The sequence below is a fragment of the Melanostigma gelatinosum genome (assembly GCF_949748355.1).
Source record: "Melanostigma gelatinosum genome assembly, chromosome: 13".
NCBI classification, from domain to species: domain Eukaryota; kingdom Metazoa; phylum Chordata; class Actinopteri; order Perciformes; family Zoarcidae; genus Melanostigma; species Melanostigma gelatinosum.
Genome location: NC_136646.1, coordinates 3,242,385 through 3,261,909, shown reverse-complemented (window position 1 = coordinate 3,261,909; position 19,525 = coordinate 3,242,385). Strand labels below are relative to the sequence as shown.

Below are 19,525 nucleotides of genomic sequence, written 5' to 3'. Positions count from 1 at the left end.
TAAATATTATAATAATTGTTGGGGCACCGTGGCGCACTGGGTTAAGAGGTCATCTGGGACCCGGAAGGTCAACGGTTCAATCCCCGACTGGGACGTGTCTAAGTGTACCTGAGCAATACACTGCTCCCCTAACTGCTCCCCGGGCACCTGTCATTGGCAGCCCACTGCTCCCTATATACAGGGATGGGTCAAATTCATGGGTCCCTTATTCTATTCATCAATATTATGTGCCACACTGAGCTGTACTAGTAACCACCCAAGCTGCTGACTTTGCTGTGTGCGAACATGAACACTGCATGAGAGGTTTTCCCCAGACCGTTAGACCAGATGCGTTATTTGTTGGTGTGTTTGTGTGTGGACATGCCAGCGATGAGTCATCACCTCTGGAATGTCATGAATTAGGGTCTGATGTAACCAGGGCACACACACACACACACACACACACTCACATCATGATTGGGAATAGTGAAGCATCATATTTGATCCTGAGTCGTTAAAGATGCCCCACCCCCATCACAGACACTCTTCCTGAAGCTCCACATTTGTTTATGCGCTGAGGTATTTCAGGAATGCAGTGTTAAACAGAGAAGTCCCCAAAGCACCACTGGTTTTTATCTGGAACACAAAGATCTCTGCTTCTCTCCCTAACGCTCATGTTTGCGTGCGTGAGAGAAGTTGGAGATTATTTTATATGCTTAATGTGTTTCTCTCAAAGTTATGTAGCATGAAAAATATCCTTGTCAAATCTGAAGACCTTAAAATGTACCGACGCAGCTCAACAGGAAAGTGTGCCTCCTTCTATGTGGATGGTAAGTTTAGTCCACAGGAGAAATACATTCCCCGGTGCTGCTATATTGACAGAGAGAGATCTGTGATGCAGAGCCGGGCCTACATGTACCAGCATACATTGCACACGAGGGGCGAGTTCGCTACGTCTGATTTTAAAAAATGACTTGTTATTATTAATAACACCTAAACGGAAAAACACAACTGTACGGCATCTGAATACGACTTAATTGCCTAGTTAACGTAACGTAAAATACACTCATTTCAAACTGGACAAAAACTAAATAAAACACACCAAACTCGTCTTTCCACCCTTCCAACAATTCAATGTTCAATTCAAGGTTCAATGCAGCTGCATGATTCCATTTCTTTTTTTCACACTTTCTTTTTGTTGCCTTTTCATCAGAACACACAGAGAAAAAGGGAAAAACACAAAAAGGATCCGGATTGCTCTGTCCCCTCAAAAGCTCAATCCATTCTGAGACATTCAGGGGTTCTCATCCTGTCTAATCGTCGACATGGAAACATCGTCCATTTCTCACGACATCGCTCCTCTTGAGCTCTTGTTCTGTGAGTTAACAGTTCCATATCATATATTTCATTCACACTTATCAGCCGTCCATCTTGTGACGGTTGTGCCATCTCTTCATAATAGCCTTCTTACAAGCTGCTAGCAACATGTTCAGCAGATACCCGTCACAATATCTGCTGTCATGTTACCGAAGTAGAGTAACATACATGACTTAAGTGTATCATAGCCCAGAACTTTGAACCACATGGACATTTCCCCAGTACAGTTTCAGGACATAACCAAAATGACCTACATTTACTGCTCCACAAGAGATATTTGCTTGTAATACAGAATCTGATGACAGAATGTTTGTGTCGGCATCGGAGAGCAGTTTGAGCAAAGGCTTCACCAGTCACAGTTCTGGAGGATCCGGCTGGCAGCAGCAGCAGCCTGCACTCAACATTGGAGTCAGACAAAACACAGAAAACTGTTCCATGTAAAGAATCTACTGTCGTGTTTTGGGATGTTCACTGCTGTAAACGTAACACGCGTGTTGAGTGGCATTGTGCCCCAAAGCTGAAGTAGCACTCTGTAGTCTCATCACTGGATGCAGGAAGACACAGAGAGCATCGCAAGAACTTCAATCGTTGGTCACACTATATTCCTAATGCTGATCGATCAGGTGGAGGTAGCACTGTTAATTAGGCACGTTTTTATAAGATAACAATCGATCTGATAATGTGCTTGCAGGACTACCTCCCTAGCCAACAGGACATCCTCCTGGCCAGGAAGCCCACTAAAGGCATCCACGAGTACAACTTTGAGATTAAGAACGTGCCCTTCAAGATGGTGGACGTAGGCGGTCAGCGCTCCGAAAGACGGCGCTGGTTCGAATGCTTTGACTCCGTCACTTCTATCCTCTTCCTCGTCTCCTCCTCTGAATACGATCAGGTGAGTGGGCTGTGAGCTGAGGCATCAGGAGTGCCCTTTCACTGCAGGGATTTGAAGGGTTGGTTCAGGTGCCACTGTGACGATCCGCTTTAACCCCAGCACACATGTCTGCACTCTAACACCTCCAGGTGCTGATGGAGGACCGGCAGACCAACCGGCTGAGCGAGTCCCTCAATATCTTTGAGACCATCGTCAACAACCGGGTGTTCAGCAACGTCTCCATCATCCTGTTCCTGAACAAGACGGACCTGCTGGAGGAGAAGGTGAAGCAGGTCTCCATCAAAGACTACTTCCCTGAGTTCTTGGGTGACCCCTCGAGCCTGGCGGACGTCCAGCGCTTCCTGGTGGAATGCTTTCGCAAAAAGCGCAGAGAACAGCAACAGAAGCCGCTGTACCACCACTTCACCACAGCCATCAACACCGAGAACATCCGGCTGGTGTTCCGCGACGTGAAGGACACCATCCTGCACGACAACCTCAAACAGCTGATGCTGCAGTGAGGAATGGGTGATGGGTGGAGGACGTCCCTCTACCCACTAACCCGCCCTGCTTGACTTTGACCGGTTCCTCACTTTGAACTTTGACTGTGTATTAAAGCCACCACTACTACCCCCCCCCACGCCTGCTCTCTGCCTTATTGAACTTGCTCATTATGACTTCTAACAGTGGCTGTAGCTCTGAGCCCCACCCACCCTCTGACCCTTCAAACCACTCTAAATGACCCCTAAGCCCATCCTTCATGTCCTCACCATGTGTTGCTCTAATCCACATACTTCTCTCTATGCTGCTCTGACCAGAGGGGGCGGGGCTTGCTTTAAATGAGTGACAAGCCGTCATCAGCGACCGTTGACCGCTGTTGCCTTTTCTTTCAGAACTTCTTTGTTGTTTCTCTGGTTTAACATCTGTTCTCCACTGGCGCTTGGTGATGACATCACGGTGGGGGTTTCCTCTGAGAGCAGTGGAACTAACACACACAGAAAGAGAGAGAGAGAGGAATTCCTGTTCCAAAGTCCACTTAATTCTAGTTTTCTAATCACTTTGTTTCTTTTTCTAATATATGAATATACTGTATGTACCTATGCATTTTTCTTTAACTTATATTTTATAGGGGTTTACACTCCCTTGCTGATGGACTCTGTTACATTTAACTGGATACGTAGACCACTTGTAAAATGAAACACCATGCGTGCTGGGTTAATCGTGCCACGTTGTATTCTTCTGTTTCTCAGGACACATTGTGAACCCACTTCTCAACCACAACTCTCCTGCCTCTGACTCATATGACAGATTCCATGGTGTCTTTTCTCTGTCCGTCTGCAGAGAAGACTCTTTATGTCTCAAAAGTAGAAGTCCTGCCATCTTCAACCAGGACCATATTTTACCATCAGGGTCTGCACAAACAAACCACGTGACCTGATTGCAGCCTGGTATTGACATGTGATCTGTGCCTAGATTCCTTATCTGGATAATAACATCTCCACTTGGTATTAATACCACCTGTTGCTATCTCACTTCTGCCGACATCACCGTTGGATCTCAATATGCAGACCAGACCTGAAACAGGTGAAAGCAGCGCTGCAACTGTGAACCAGATGCACACCTCTCCAGACCAGGAAGGTTTCCTGTATGCTGATGACATAATCCAGATACTTACCACAGGTCAATACCAAGGGTGCATTGGGTCCATGATGGGCTTCTATTCATCATGTTTTTATCTTATTTCATTTTTTTATTCTTATTTTACTCTTATCAAAAATCAACCCTCCAAAACAGCAGAAAGACGTCCATGAAAAGTTCCCAGCAGCCCGTAGTGTTAGCCGTGCAAACAAACAGTCAACAGAAGCCATGGCCATGTCCGCTGTGCAGCAGTGCAAAGCTGCACGCTGCGGTAGGAAAGACCCTTAATCTCTTCAATCCTGATGAAGCGATCATTGCCAAAAAATATTTCCAAAAATAGCAGATGTGCCTGAGTGAATGTGTAAAACACTGCACAGAAAACGCTGGCTGTAGTTTGAGCTTGTCCTTCAGTGTAGCCATCATGGAGCTTTAGTGTAGGAACTATTGTTTCAGTCGTACACAGTGAACTCTTCAAGTGGTCTTAGTAGGAGACTATGCTGTGGTCCCTGTGTCATCTACACCTGCAGGGTTCTTCTCTTTATGAGAGACTGGAAAGAAGGGAATGTTCTTCTTTTCTCACCTCCTTCAGTGTGTCTTCCTGTTTCATCTTTAGTTCTAAAGGGACATAGCCAGCCTGTATGTCACTGGAGGGACCGGAGCAGATGATGTCTGCTGGCCCATCTCACTTTAGTGTCTAATGTATCAGTATCCAACCTCGCTCTCATTCCAGCTGATGTAACCTCCCACACAGATTAGTATGTGTGACTACGGGTGTTGTTTTATTGTGGATGGTGTTTATTTCAAAACGACAGCAGACGTCACATTACTCTGCTTCCTCCAGATGTGTGGAGGCCCCAGCAGACAACTGGCTCCACTGCTTCACACTATCGCAGGATAAACACATTTCAAAAGTAATGGCCTTTTTATTGAGGCGTTACAATTCCCAGACTTCAAACCAGATTTACAGAAAGCAACATCTTGTGTTTGAGTGTGAACACAGACATCCAACACACATCAGCGTATTGCATTCTTTTTGTACTCCTGTCTCTATAGTTGTGTTGTAATTGCTACTGGCAGCTAATCACTATCGTGACTGAATAACACCCTGCCCCCCCCCCCCCCCCCCCCTTGTCTACACTGGATGTTTCTGCCTACCTTTTTGGTCTTCTGTCTCCACTTTCATGAGAACAGCTGTCTAACAGCTGACGTTCTCAGTGAAAACTATAAACCATCTGGTGACCATCAGCAACCGAACTACTCTTCCGAATCACCTTTCATGTAACTCTGGTTCTATGGATTCTGAATGGTATGTAATACCTGGATCTCCAATGAAGTGACTACTTGTGATTTATAAACTCTGTAGTGTTAGAAACTCTTGTTTTAAAGAACGCAGTATCGTAAGTTGTAACTCCTTAACTACAAATCATTTCTACTTGTGTTCAGTTAATGCACGATAGAAAAGAATAGGTTTCTAGGAATGTTTCAGACATGCGTTGGTTTCCATCCAGCTGTGTATACTATGACATGAACTGGCCGAAGTGATGTCATCTGTCACGGTTAGCTTGAAGAGTCTCCGATGCACGGCTTGCAGTATTTGGACTACAACTTGCTGATCACTTTATTTACTGCAGCTCATCAGGTAGAAGTCAAAGAAGCCAAATGTATCCGCTGCTGTTCTGTTCCTCCATGACACCCTCGGTCCAGGACTAGCGGCCTCGTTGGGTCACTACTTCTGTTCACTCGGCTTCTTACTTTCTTTTTGATTTGCGGGATGAGTGAGTTTGAGACTGAGCTCTGATATTTGTTCAGGATTTAGATTAGAATCAGTGATTGCTTTCATGGGTGGCGTGAAGGGTAATGGACCTCATTTGTGTCCCCAAGCTGCATCAGTGTAGTCCTTCCTGTCACTCAACGTGTGTGTTAGTATGAAGCGGCTAACAGTGTGTGTTCCCTACTCGTAAAGGAAGACGACCAACGAGACACACAAAAGCTCAGTGAAGTCGGCATGATTCTCCCTTCGTCTGTCCATCTGGATGAAGCTCTGTGTGCGTGTGAGTGTGTGTGTGAGTGTGTGACACTAACGTGTCCTAAAGCCCAGCAGAGGCCTCGTCTGGATCCAGACTGCTGTCATGTGATGACGCCCTGTTCTCTGGCGTGGCCTCTGTCTACTTGGTTTGGGTTGCATGGACAGATGTGCCCCACTGCCTCAGCTCTTTAATGGAGCCTCTGTGATGTCACGTTTCACCATCATATGAGAGCAGGGCTCCACAGTCTGTCAGGCTCTCACAGTACAGTTGTATCCTGCAGCAGAGAGGAGGCAGAAGAAATCACTTCTGACATTTATCAGAGTTCTCAAGAGAAAGTCTGCATTAGTACATTTTAGACCTTGTGGAACAGTATCTGCAGCCTAATGTGAGCTCAAAGGTACGCCTGTTTCAGAGCTCTCAGCTGCTCATCACAGTGTTCTGCTGGTGGAGCGAGCTCAGGGTGTCCTTGAGGTGTGACGCTGAAGACAGAGCACCTGCTAACGTGGGACCCAGCTCACACCTGAGCCGGCTCTATTTGCTGAGGAGGAGATGCACTTGAAAGAAAATTCCTTGTATGAGAAGCCCTCCTGCGAAATTAGCTACAAGCGGCTAGAAAGGCTTCATTCGAGTGTAGATTTTCATTTGTAAAGAAAAGGTCAGAACCTCAGACGGTCAGTAGGCTTTTAACAGACAGGCTTGTACAACATGTCAAAGCAAAAGTGCTCTCGAATACAGAGTCGGGGTAAAGCCTCATCACACCTCCTCCAGCTGGAGAGCCAAGAGCTCTGTGTTCTGTGTCTTTGCGGTCTCAACACTATGAACTAAGTGAGCGTAAAGAGAGAGCCGTGATAACTTGCACCTCCACACGCCCGTTGGATGTGTCTTCTAATGGTGCCGTCTGAAAGGGTTTCACATGCTGATCTGATGAGCTCTTGTGGTGCAGCTTTGATGGAGGACACTTATTGTTTCGTATCAGTCAGTGCAGTCGCATGATTTAATCCCCCAGAGCTGGATGGTGGCATCCTGCCCAGGGACCTGGTGGTGATCTGGGAGCAGAGAGGACCTGGTTTGAGTGTTGCTCCCGGAGCTGCATGTGTTTCAGAATGACCTCTGACTAACGTATGTCGTGTTTCTGCTCTTTTCTTACGTGTTTGGTTGTGAACCGCTGTGAGAGGACACCAGTGTCACCTTACATAGTCCAAGCTATGCAACAGCTATGCACAGCCATGACTTGGTATCATTGGTTCAATAATCCTGATTCTCTTAATGCCAGTGTCTTATAGAAATCTAAGTGTAATGTCAGGAGAAACATCTGACGTTTAGTGCCTCTACTGTCCGATCACCGTCACAGCTTTTATACTGCTCTAGCTGTTTTTCATGAAGCCCTCGCATCACGTCATTCAGATGAAGCCTCTCCTACTTCAGATCGACCAGCTCTCAATGTGCAGTCTAACTCATGCTGTCTTACTCTTCTACTCTTAAACAAATCAAACCTAAATAAAGTGTTTCTAAAGAACATCTCTGTCTCTGTCCGTCTTATTGAATTTCTGCTTCTTGAGAAATACGCAACTATTTTGATCAGTAAAACATTCAGTCATTTTTCGAGCAAAAATTAAATTCTGTGACAATATTTGTATTGATGATCTATGACTCATGGGGAGGATTGCCATGTTTCTGATTTCTCATAGAAACATTTGTAATGATGGAGTTGCAGCCCTGATTAGGACGTTTCTTATTTTGTCTTTCGAGCAGATCTTGGATGCAGGTTTGAACAGAGTGTAAATGGTGGAGCAGATGCAGAGGAGCACAGCTGGAGCTGGAAGGCAGAGTACCTGAGACACAGGAGTCCTCGGGATCACAAGGATTAGAGACAAACTAGGAAAAGAACTGGAGTGTAGAGGCGCTTCAGATACCCAGCAGCTGATGAGTGGAGGGGTCTCAGGTGTGCAGGTAGTAGTACACAACAGCATAGGAAAGCTGTGAGGATTTGAGTGATATAGACACGAGCCAGAGAAGACTTTGGTAACGATAAGCTTTACTTTTTTAGTTTTAAGACAAACTTTTTATCCGTTTTTTACTCCGTCACTCAAGCAGGGGCCGTCGCAAGCATTAACAATGTTATGTAACATAATGAGAAAAGCAAGGAGCTCCATAGCAGCTCTTTAATGGCCTCTAATGTTCCTCTCAGCGTTCTGACGGAGGAATACTACATGATGCAAGACATCTATTGATTGATACAGGAGTGTGGGGGGTGTCCTGCTTGCGGTTGGCTGTAGTTAAGCCACATTTCTTTTCCTGTTATTAGATCAATTAAGAGATGAATCATCATTCAGCAATCCAGTGTTTGGGAGACACGGCGTCTGAACCCCAATGATGTCAGAGACCATGTCGATGCCTCCACCAGTGCGTCACTGCGTTCACTCCAACAAGCGGAAAGTCTTTTGGTTCTTCCTCTGACCGCACAGATAGATAATATCTGTTTCATTAGTGGTTATGAGTTTATGATGTTCCATGTTCTCTATACTATAATTGAATCTTACTGAGGTATGAAGTCAACTTGTGTCCTTCTGATGAGCAGCGTCAAGAGAGCTTCCAATGTCTTTGATTATATGATGACATTCTACTGGCAAACATAGAAGACTCCCCTCTCAGAACTTTTGGATTCACGTGTTATACTATCACACCAGGTAAAAGTTCAGGAGTCGACATACGTTGAGCCTTTTGGTCATTGTTTGAGGTGCTGCTTATTATTCAGACATCATGGTATGTGTTGATAGAGAGACACAGCTGCTGTTCAGCCAGCAGAGGATGCTGTTCCACTACAGCTGGGGAGCTTGAAAGGCTGCTCCAGTGATTCAGTATTACATCCTTAAGGGTATGGAGACTTAAGCAACACTTTTAAAAGGGTCGGTCAAAATAGATATCCTGACTTTAATCCCTCCACAAAACTTCAAAAACGCAGAATCCTGCGTTTCCCATAATGCAATGCAACAGTTTATTTCGTCACAACTTCTCTACATGTTGAATGCCCAACTCCATACCCCCCCCCCCCCCCCCTTCTTATATTTTTGAAGTCTCAAGGTTAACTTATCCTGATGACGTCATGATCTCCTCCAGAGCCACAGCAGACATTGTACAGCTGCTTTCAGGCTGAATAGTATTCCACATTAATTTAAATCAATTTTTGTGTCTTTTTAAAGAAACATACCAAATATAGTACAAGAGAGAAAATCATCTAGTTATTGATCTTCTGGAGGCAGAACATCTGATTTAATTTTTGAAATGTAAAGTGTGAAACTTCCTATATGCGCCACTGACTAGCATGTTTCCAGAACTTTCAAAAATGTATTAGTGTTTGTTATTATTGTATGTTTGCATGGTAACATTAACTTTGCTGATGTTAAATATAATGTATGTATGAAATGTTGCATTATAGGAACATATGTATGAGTCCTACATGATCAATCACTTCGTGTTTTAGTTCCATCTGCCTCATATCATTCCACATGTTCGTCTCAAGCATTTGAGAGACACTTAAAGAAACTGTTTGACATTCCAAACAGTCAGCACCACATACCAGCTCAGCTTCTCGTGTGTGTGTGTGTGTGTGTGTGTGTGTGTGTGTGTGTGTGTGTGAGAGAGAGAGAATTAGTTCAGATGGTGGTACCTCGTATGGCAGCCTCTGCCATCAGTGTGTGGATGTGAGTGGATGGGTGAATGACGGGCAGTGCTCTGAGTGGAAGACTAGAAAGGTGATATTTAAATGTATGAAGTTTGCATCAAGTGTGGGAAAACTACAACGCCCAGCAACCGCGGGATGTTGTGTTGAATGGAGTGGTTCTCCAGCAAAAAGCCTCACTAGCTTGTCAAAGAAGAAACGTTTGTGCCTCCTCTGTGTGTGTTAGTCGGAGGGATGGTGCCTGGTCAAGAGCATTCTGGTCTCTACACACAGATCCTGCAGTCACATGCAGAAGGCTTTGGTATCTGAAGTGTCCTGGTTCACGTTCTGAGTCGTGTTGACCAACACGTTGGAGCAGACTTTGGTTGAATGCAGGTAAATGGTCCGTGTGGAGAACAAAAGAGGAAGAGCAGCTGAAATACCCTCTCATTATCACCTGTGTTAAATGTGTACAAAATGTGAAGTTGTATATATTTCTAGGTTTTTCATCTGTCAAAACACCACTGGCTATACTGTATGTGACCGCCTCTAGTTGTACACTTAAACATGCTGTATGACGTACAACAGTCAGCGATGGCTAACTGATAATAACTCCCTGTGAACCACGAGTTCTTCTCTGTCCTCCAGTGCATCAGAGCGTGATAACAGAGCCGACACAATGAAGGATAAAAAGGTTCTGAGGCTCATGCACAGTGAATCCCACAAACTCCACTCTGTAGAATACACTGCTGCAATATGGCTTCAGTTACCATGGTGATAGAACATCAACGTCCACTCCATGAATGTGCGTAAACGGACAAACTGTATGAACATCTCTCGTCCAGCTTTAGCAGCAGTTAAATCCTCGTCCGTGCATCACATGTATACAGCTAGATTGATTCAGGTTCATTTTGCAAGAAGAATTACATTACAGCGTGAAGCAGCGGCTGCTCAGCGTGCTGCCATCATGGGGTGACAAACACAACATGCAGGTGTTCAGCAGAGCTCTCATGAGGACATGAGCTCCAATCAACAAGCTCAACACAGGGGTGATGTCACAGAGGCTTCTCACAGACATCATGACTGTTTTGTCCACCTCGTGCTTCCGTATACATGACAACAACACTTCTTTCCTGAGATAAAGGGAGTGAGACTGATGCACAGAGGATTGTGAGAGCGAGCTCTTGCCCTGAGCAGCTGGAGCAGAGATGTAGTGAAGCAGCTAAAGGTGTGACTCCGTGTGCTCAACATGGATACGTCTTTGGTCTCACAGAAGGGACGGCTGTGAGACCAAAGACACCAGCAGCATCTTTGAAGATGCCGCCCACAGAGATGCTCTCTGTGGGCGGCATCTTCAAAGATGCTGCTGGTGTGTTAGTGACACTGGTGATGTCATGCTGGAGTCGGTTTCATATTACAGAGACGTTGTCCTGGTCCGCAGCCTGTCTGACCAAGTCCACCTCCAAAAAGTCAGACTGGCCGCTATCCTCAGACATTTCCTCCTCTTCCTCTGCACTCCTGCCTGCCTCTTCGTGTCTGCTCTGTCTCTGGCACATGCCGGACTTGGTCGGGCCAACCAGAGCCAGGCAAATGGCACTGAGGCCCATTCCCACGGCACATGAGTAGAAGGCAGCGCCGTAGTTCTGCGTGACATCTACCAACACACCTAAAAGAAGAGACAGCGATTAGAATGTGCTACAGAGAGGTTAACTGATGAGTGCAAGCAGAGAGAAGGCCAGCAGTAAAAGAAGCAGAGATCCTGTACCTCCTAGTGGTGGCCCTGCCAGACCAGCAAAGCTCTGGATGAAGATGTAAACTCCCACAGACGATGCCATCTTCTGGATGCCCACAACGTCCTCCTCAGCCAGCATTGGGATGTGAGTAGAGCCGACGGTGCCCATGAAGTAGCCGTAGAGGGCGCAGCAGACCACTAGGCCCCAGAACTCCCACACAACAGTGAAGGCCACCAGCACCAGGCACAGCAGAACCACACAGCCCAGCAGCACCAGGGTCTTCCTGCAGTGGACTTTATTCAACACCACTCCGATGGACAAGCGGCCGAAGATCTCGGCCGCAGCCATCACAGAGAGCATGTAGGAGGCCCAGCTGGGCTCCACGCCCCGGCTCTTGCTCAGTTCGATGATGTAGAGCTGCGGGGCGAAGAAGCCCAGCGTGGCGAACAAGCCAAAGAGGGAGTACCAGATGAAGGCACCGTCTTTGAGCACAGAAAAGTCCAGAAGTTTAGAGCTGGACGCATGGAGAGGACCCGCCTCTACCTTGACTGGGCTGGGGGGGGTGGACATGCTCTGTTTGTCCTGCACCCCCCACTCCATCAGAGCCTTGTTTTCAGCTCCTGCAGTCCTCAGGTCTCTGTTGGAAGTAGAGAGGGAGGTGACACCCGAGTCCTCTGAACTGATGGAGATCCCGGTTTGTTCGTTCTCCAGCTCCAAAGCAGTCTGCAGCTGTTTCAAATGCAGAGACTCTGATTCTTTGCCCTCCTTCACAGGCTCCGTATCAATAATGATTGGACGGAGGAGAAGCCCACAGCCAATCGCAGAAGCCTGAAAGATGCCGAGGACAACCAGACAGTAGCGCCAGCCGATGTGTTCCTTCAGTGTAGAGAGCGCTGTGGAGAGAGGACAGCAGCCGTTATATTGCTATTCAATACTCAAGGTCCACTCACTGTTCTCAGTACTTCATACTTGACAGGAGTTTCACCGAAACCACTTATTGTCAACCACTGGAGGGCCTCAGAGCGCCATCTAGGGGGACACGCTGGTACTGTCGAATGGTTCGATTAAAATAAATCAAATGTCTTTGGTCATTAACAGAGATAGTTATTTTTATATTTAAATGTGCTGAAGAATTCACATAAATAAAAACCTTACAGTAAAAAAGGAGATTACTACATTAAATATGGCAGGCAGTGACGTTACATAACAAATGTTTACACTTTATTTTTTCTCCTTGTATTTGTCATGTTGAAATGGTTGTCCACTCGTATTTAACATGAATCCTATTAGTATATGACTGTATGACAATAATTGTTGAATCAGTGCATGATAGTCATATCACTTTTTTATGAACGACCGTAGTATACAGCTTTAAATGTTGCTGTCGCAAGGAATTGTGGGGTGGCATTATCTCCTTCCCTTTCATAAAGGATGGTCCAGTGTATCCTATGCTAAAGGAGCTCAGAAAGGAAGCATTGAAGCACCTTTCCTAGCGTTTAGAGCGTTCTCAGAGACGTCTGGGTCACCATCATTCTCCAAAGATGGGTCTACAAGTCATTTATTGACAGACGCCCAGCTGTAGATGCTGAAGGAGTCAGGGAACAGTCAGCAAGCTAACCCGTTCTACCAATATCACATGACCAACACAGTGACAGCTGAGCCATCACCATGACAACCGAGAAAACTCCATCCACTGGGGAAAAAACGAGTAGGTGAAAATAGTTCCACTTTAGCTAACTGCCCCTCTGAGACTGAACACTCACCTGGAGCAAATGCAAACATGGCGAAAGATTCTCCGGAGGAAGCGACAGAGGTAACGAGGGCTCGCCGTCTGGAGAAGTACTGGGCTAGGATGGTGACGGTGGGCAGGAAGGTGAAGCTGTAGCCCAGGCCTGTAAACAAAGGAGAGGAGAAAAGGGGGACATGACCGCCACTGGCTCACATGGTAGGAGCACCGCATGGCTAGTGGGCTGGGTCAAAGATCAAGGCGTCAGGTCACTCCTGTCAAAAGGCATGTAAAGACAAAATGAAGAGACAGGGGGAGAGAGGGGAGGGGTTGTCCAGTTAGCTGTGGTCCATCTGAGAGGCACACATGGTAATCCCAGTAAGAGAGCTAACCAAAACATATTTCACCAATGTCATCATCATCGTCATCATCGTCATCATCATCATCATACAATTCATTACTTTCATTCAGTCCATTTATTCCTTCCTCTACTTCCTGTTCTGTCAATCTTGCTCTGAAAGAGAATTGAGTGTTTTTTGTGGACTATTTGGCTGCTCCGGTTTCCCTGCTCTGCTCCTTCCTAGAGACTAAACACAGCTGTATGGTGTTTAGAGGCTGATCACCTCTCAGTCATCGGCCTCTTCTGGAAGAAACAAACTGATTGAGATTCTGTTGTTGACACTGCTGGAGTTCATTCATTACAGGATGGGACTGTAAACAAGACAAACACATCTACAAGAGGTATACAGTCACTCTGTGAACAGCAGGTTACTATTACACACACACAAAGACAGACAGCCGGACACACACACAGACACACAGACACACACACAGACACACACAGACAGACGGACACACACACAAAGACAGACAGCCGGACAGACGGACACACACACAGACACACACAGACAGACGGACACACAGACAGACAGACACACACACAGACACACAGACACAGACGGACAGATGGACAGACACACACACACACACACACAGACAGACAGACACACACACACAAAGACAGACACACACAAAGACAGACACACACACAGACACAGACGGACAGATGGACAGACACACACACAGACACACACAAAGACAGACACACACACAAAGACAGACACACACAAAGACAGACAGACAGACACACACAAACAGACAGACACACACGAAGACACACACAAAGACACAGACAGACAGACCGACTGACAGATATATAGCTGGTAGTGTGAGTATGATAAATGATAAGTACCTGAGACAATACCCATGGTGATGTACATGTCGTTGATGGAGCTGCTGAAGGCGGAGGTGATGGTTCCCAGGCTCATGAGGAAGCCTCCCATCATCACCACTGGTCGAAAGCCGAAGCGGTTGCTCAGCATCGTGGACAGGGGGGCTGGAGTGGGGGTGAAAGAAATAATAAGTAAATTATATATATTTGAGTTGGCCCAAATCTTTAACGAGTCACCTTTGTTTGTATACCAACAAAGAGATGGGCTGCGGAAGGTTCCTCACTGCGTGAAATGAACCGGAAGTATCTCAGTGTCCTCCATGATGAGAGCTGTTCGAACTCTCTAAATGCGAAGGAAAGGTGCTTCGATGCTTCCTTTATCAGCTCCTTTAGCATAGGAAAACCTGGGCCTTCCTTTACCATAATTCCGCCCCACAATTCCTTACGGCGGCAACATTTAAAGCTATATACTATACGGCCGTTCACAAAAAAAATGATGTTTCCAACATTTCAAGGCATTTTTGGTTTTGTTTATCGTTTAATGTTTTAGTAAACTCAACATTTTTGTGTTTTGGACTGCTTGAAAAAAAAACACAACTGGAAGAAGCGACTTGGGACTCTGTAAAACGACATGTATGCATTCATTGTTTAGTCTATAATATTTAATAGACAATCATTAGCTGCAGCCCTACAACTCGTTCTATGTATAATAGTCTCTCCTCTCCTCTTGCTGCTCTGCTGCCACAGCGTGACGTCCTCCATGTCTGTCACACTGTAACAGGACGATTACAGACAAAGGAGAAACAGATGAGTAGAGGCCGAGTGACTGACCTGTGAAGCTAAAGATGAAGACACAGATGGAGAAAACCCATGACACTCGGCTGTTGCTCTCCCCAAACTCTTCCATCAGGTCCTGGAGGAAGACACCCAGACTCTTGAGGGTCCCATAGGTACAGACCTCCACCCAGAAGAAGGCCGCAGCCACAGCCCAGCCCCAGCCGCCTTCGGGCACCTCTGGGTAAACATTTGGACCCAAACACCGCTGGAAATTGGGCGTCCTCATGGCTGCAGCAGGCCACCTGGAGGAAGAAACAGATGTCATCAGTGAGCTCATTCTGAAGTCCTACTTGACCATGAATTTATGATATCTGGGGGCAGAAGAACTCCAGCCCTCACTGACAGACACACACTTCTGTCTGTGGAAACAGCTCTTTGCGGCTGGAAACAGAGTTGGGACTGAAATTTGATAGAATAGTTTGGTTTTCTGCTTTACGCCATATTAAGGATTGTCCATTGACACAATGTTTCACGTCTCTTTCTGCTGCACAGATCCATTTTAAATAGCTTGTTCTAAAAGGGTTGTGTAGGCCAACTTAATGAAAACGTTGTTAAAGACAATGTTGAATCAAGTAGAAGGAGGCGTGGCTTTATTTTCAAAAGTGAATTGCAACGTAGAAACAAAGCCGGTTCCTGCTTCAGCTGCAAACACAAGAAGTTGACTTGGCTCTTTAGAGGCTGCAGTGTTTATTCATAAACAATCATAAAGCTACACTGTACACAGTGTTTATTTATGGACAATCATAAAGCTACACTGCACACAGTGTTTATTCATGAACAATCATAAAGCTACACTGTACACAGTGTTTATTTATGGACAATGATAAAGCTACACTGCACAGTGTTTATTCATGAACAATCATAAAGCTACACTGCACAGTGTTTATTCATGAACAATCATAAAGCTACACTGCACAGTGTTTATTCATGAACAATCATAAAGCTACACTGTACACTGTTTATTCATGAACAATCATAAAGCTACACTGTACACAGTGTTTATTTATGGACAATCATAAAGCTACACTGCAGTGTTTATTCATGAACAATTATAAAGCTACACTGTACACATTGTTTATTTATAGACAATCATAAAGCTACTGTGTACAGTGTTTATTCATGAACAATCATAAAGCTACTGTGTACAGTGTTTATTCATGAACAATCATGAAGCTACACTGCACAGTGTTCATTCATGAACAATCATAAAGCTACACTGCACACAGTGTTTATTCATGAACAATCATAAAGCTACACTGTACACAGTGTTTATTCATGAACAATCATAAAGCTACACTGTACAGTGTTTATTCATGAACAATCATAAAGCTACACTGTACACAGTGTTTATTCATGAACAATCATAAAGCTACACTGTACAGTGTTTATTCATGAACAATCATAAAGCTACACTGCACAGTGTTTATTCATGAACAATCATAAAGCTACACTGTACACAGTGTTTATTCATGAGCAATCATAAAGTTACACTGCACACATTGATTATTCATGAACAATCATAAAGCTACACTGTACAGTGTTTATTCATGAACAATCATAAAGCTACACTGTACACAGTGTTTATTCATGAACAATCATAAAGCTACACTGCACAGTGTTTATTCATGAACAATCATAAAGCTACACTGCACACAATGATTATTCATGAACAATCATAAAGCTACACTGCACACAGTGATTATTCATGAACAATCATAAAGCTACACTGCAGTGTTTATTCATGGACAATCATAAAGCTACACTGCACACAGTGTTTATTCATGAACAATCATAAAGCTACACTGTACACAGTGTTTATTTATGGACAATCATAAAGCTACACTGCACACAGTGTTTATTCATGAACAATCATAAAGCTACACTGTACACAGTGTTTATTTATGGACAATCATAAAGCTACACTGCACACAGTGTTTATTCATGAACAATCATAAAGCTACACTGCACAGTGTTTATTCATGAGCAATCATAAAGTTACACTGCACACATTGATTATTCATGAACAATCATAAAGCTACACTGTACACAGTGTTTATTTATGGACAATCATAAAGCTACACTGCAGTGTTTATTCATGAACAATTATAAAGCTACACTGTACACATTGTTTATTTATAGACAATCATAAAGCTACTGTGTACAGTGTTTATTCATGAACAATCATAAAGCTACTGTGTACAGTGTTTATTCATGAACAATCATAAAGCTACTGTGTACAGTGTTTATTCATGAACAATCATGAAGCTACACTGCACAGTGTTCATTCATGAACAATCATAAAGCTACACTGCACACAGTGTTTATTCATGAACAATCATAAAGCTACACTGTACACAGTGTTTATTCATGAACAATCATAAAGCTACACTGTACAGTGTTTATTCATGAACAATCATAAAGCTACACTGCACAGTGTTTATTCATGAACAATCATAAAGCTACACTGTACACAGTGTTTATTCATGAGCAATCATAAAGTTACACTGCACACATTGATTATTCATGAACAATCATAAAGCTACACTGTACAGTGTTTATTCATGAACAATCATAAAGCTACACTGTACACAGTGTTTATTCATGAACAATCATAAAGCTACACTGCACAGTGTTTATTCATGAACAATCATAAAGCTACAGTGCACACATTGATTATTCATGAACAATCATAAAGCTACACTGCACACAGTGATTATTCATGAACAATCATAAAGCTACACTGCAGTGTTTATTCATGAACAATCATAAAGCTACACTGCACAGTGATTATTCATGAACAATCATAAAGCTACACTGCAGTGTTTATTCATGAACAATCATAAAGCTACACTGTACACAGTGTTTATTCATGAACAATCATAAAGCTACAATGTACAGTGTTTATTCATGAACAATGATAAAGCTACAATGTACAGTGTTTATTCATGATTCATGAACAATCATAAAGCTACACTGCACAGTGTTTATTCATGACCAATCATAAAGCTACACTGCACACATTGATTATTCATGAACAATCATAAAGTTACACTGCACACAGTGTTTATTCATGAACAATCATAAAAAGCTACACTGTACACAGTGTTTATTCATGAACAATCATAAAGCTACACTGAAGTGTTTATTCATGAACAATCATAAAGCTACACTGAAGTGTTTATTCATGAACAATCATAAAGCTACACTGCACAGTGTTTATTCATGAACAATCATAAAGCTACACTGTACAGTGATTATTCATGAACAATCATAAAGCTACACTGCACACATTGATTATTCATGAACAATCATAAAGCTACACTGTACAGTGTTTATTCATGAACAATCATAAAGCTACACTGAAGTGTTTATTCATGAACAATCATAAAGCTACACTGCACAGTGTTTATTCATGAACAATCATAAAGCTACACTGTACACAGTGTGTACTCTGCCATAAAGGTCAGTTGAGGTCTTCTTGATGATGCAATATCCTGTTTACTGTTCTGCACTTTCATTTTATAATAAAAGTCCCATCTTCGCACTTCATTTTGAATTTATTATCAATAAAATAAAAATGTTTTCTTAGTCTGCACATTTCTAGATATTTTCATGGTTTGAGATGCCAAAACATAAAAGAATGAATATTATTTGAATGTACTGAAAATGTATTCAAACTCAATATCTTTTATTGAATGAAATGGCACGTCATAAATTGATCAAATTATTTTAAAAGGAAATAATGGACTTGGACACTAAAATATGAACGTCATGTCATTGACCCGCCCACAAACTACATGATCTGTTCCTCTCAGCTGGAGAACAGGTTCTGCTAGATATTTATTAAGTTGTATGCTTTTTAACCTCTTACTTGTTAAAACCCGCAGAACATGTGGCCTCCGGCTAACTTTAGAATGAGATACACTCTCATTTTGACACGGAAGGGTTTTATTGTGACTCCTCTTTGCCAGGGTGATTAAATACACGTAGACACTGTGGACCGCAATGCAGAGGAGGGCTGTCAGTGTGCCGCTGCGCTCCGCTGTAAGGTGAGGCTACCGTCACGTTAACGGTACTTACCGGCAGCTGACCGGAGCAGCCTCTCTCGTCCTTATTCCGTTGTGTCTTTAAAGTCATACGCTGATGTAACGTGACAATTCACAAAGCCAACATCTATTTTTAAATATTAATTTAAAAACTAACCCTGTTGCTCAGTATAATGAATAAATAAAAAAGACCAATAGTAAAGCCGATGTTGCTACAGCCAGCCGCATGATTTGTCTCCACCGGATTGTTTTCGGTCTGGTTTCACAGCTCTTTACCGGCTCTAACCGGTACTCAGACGCGGGCACGCAAATCCCTCTCGGCTTCATGAACGCGCAGGGCGCTCCTCGTGAGAGACAAGGAAGTCCGGTCTCTCTCTTCTCTCGCTCTCACACACACGCACA

At 43.9% G+C, this 19,525-nt stretch overlaps 2 protein-coding genes across 2 annotated transcripts in view; one reads left to right on the top strand and one right to left on the bottom strand.

Moving 5' to 3' along the window:
• gna13b (guanine nucleotide binding protein (G protein), alpha 13b) overlaps positions 1-7,410 on the top strand; it is a 33,385-nt gene extending 25,975 nt beyond the window's left edge. The window contains exons 4-5 of the mRNA XM_079281991.1: positions 2,048-2,248; positions 2,377-7,410. Coding sequence (XP_079138117.1) covers positions 2,048-2,248; positions 2,377-2,748 — 573 coding nt within the window. The 3' untranslated portion in view covers positions 2,749-7,410. The remainder of the gene's footprint in view (positions 1-2,047; positions 2,249-2,376) is intronic.
• A 3,530-nt stretch (positions 7,411-10,940) lies between these two features.
• Positions 10,941-15,303, bottom strand: slc16a6b (solute carrier family 16 member 6b; the record flags this gene model as incomplete). Its single annotated transcript, XM_079282097.1, has 5 exons — positions 10,941-11,216; positions 11,316-12,176; positions 13,047-13,175; positions 14,262-14,405; positions 15,072-15,303. 5 exons carry the CDS (start codon positions 15,301-15,303, stop codon positions 10,960-10,962), a joined length of 1,623 nt encoding a protein of 540 aa, XP_079138223.1. The 3' UTR covers positions 10,941-10,959.
• Positions 15,304-19,525: the final 4,222 nt, after the last annotated feature.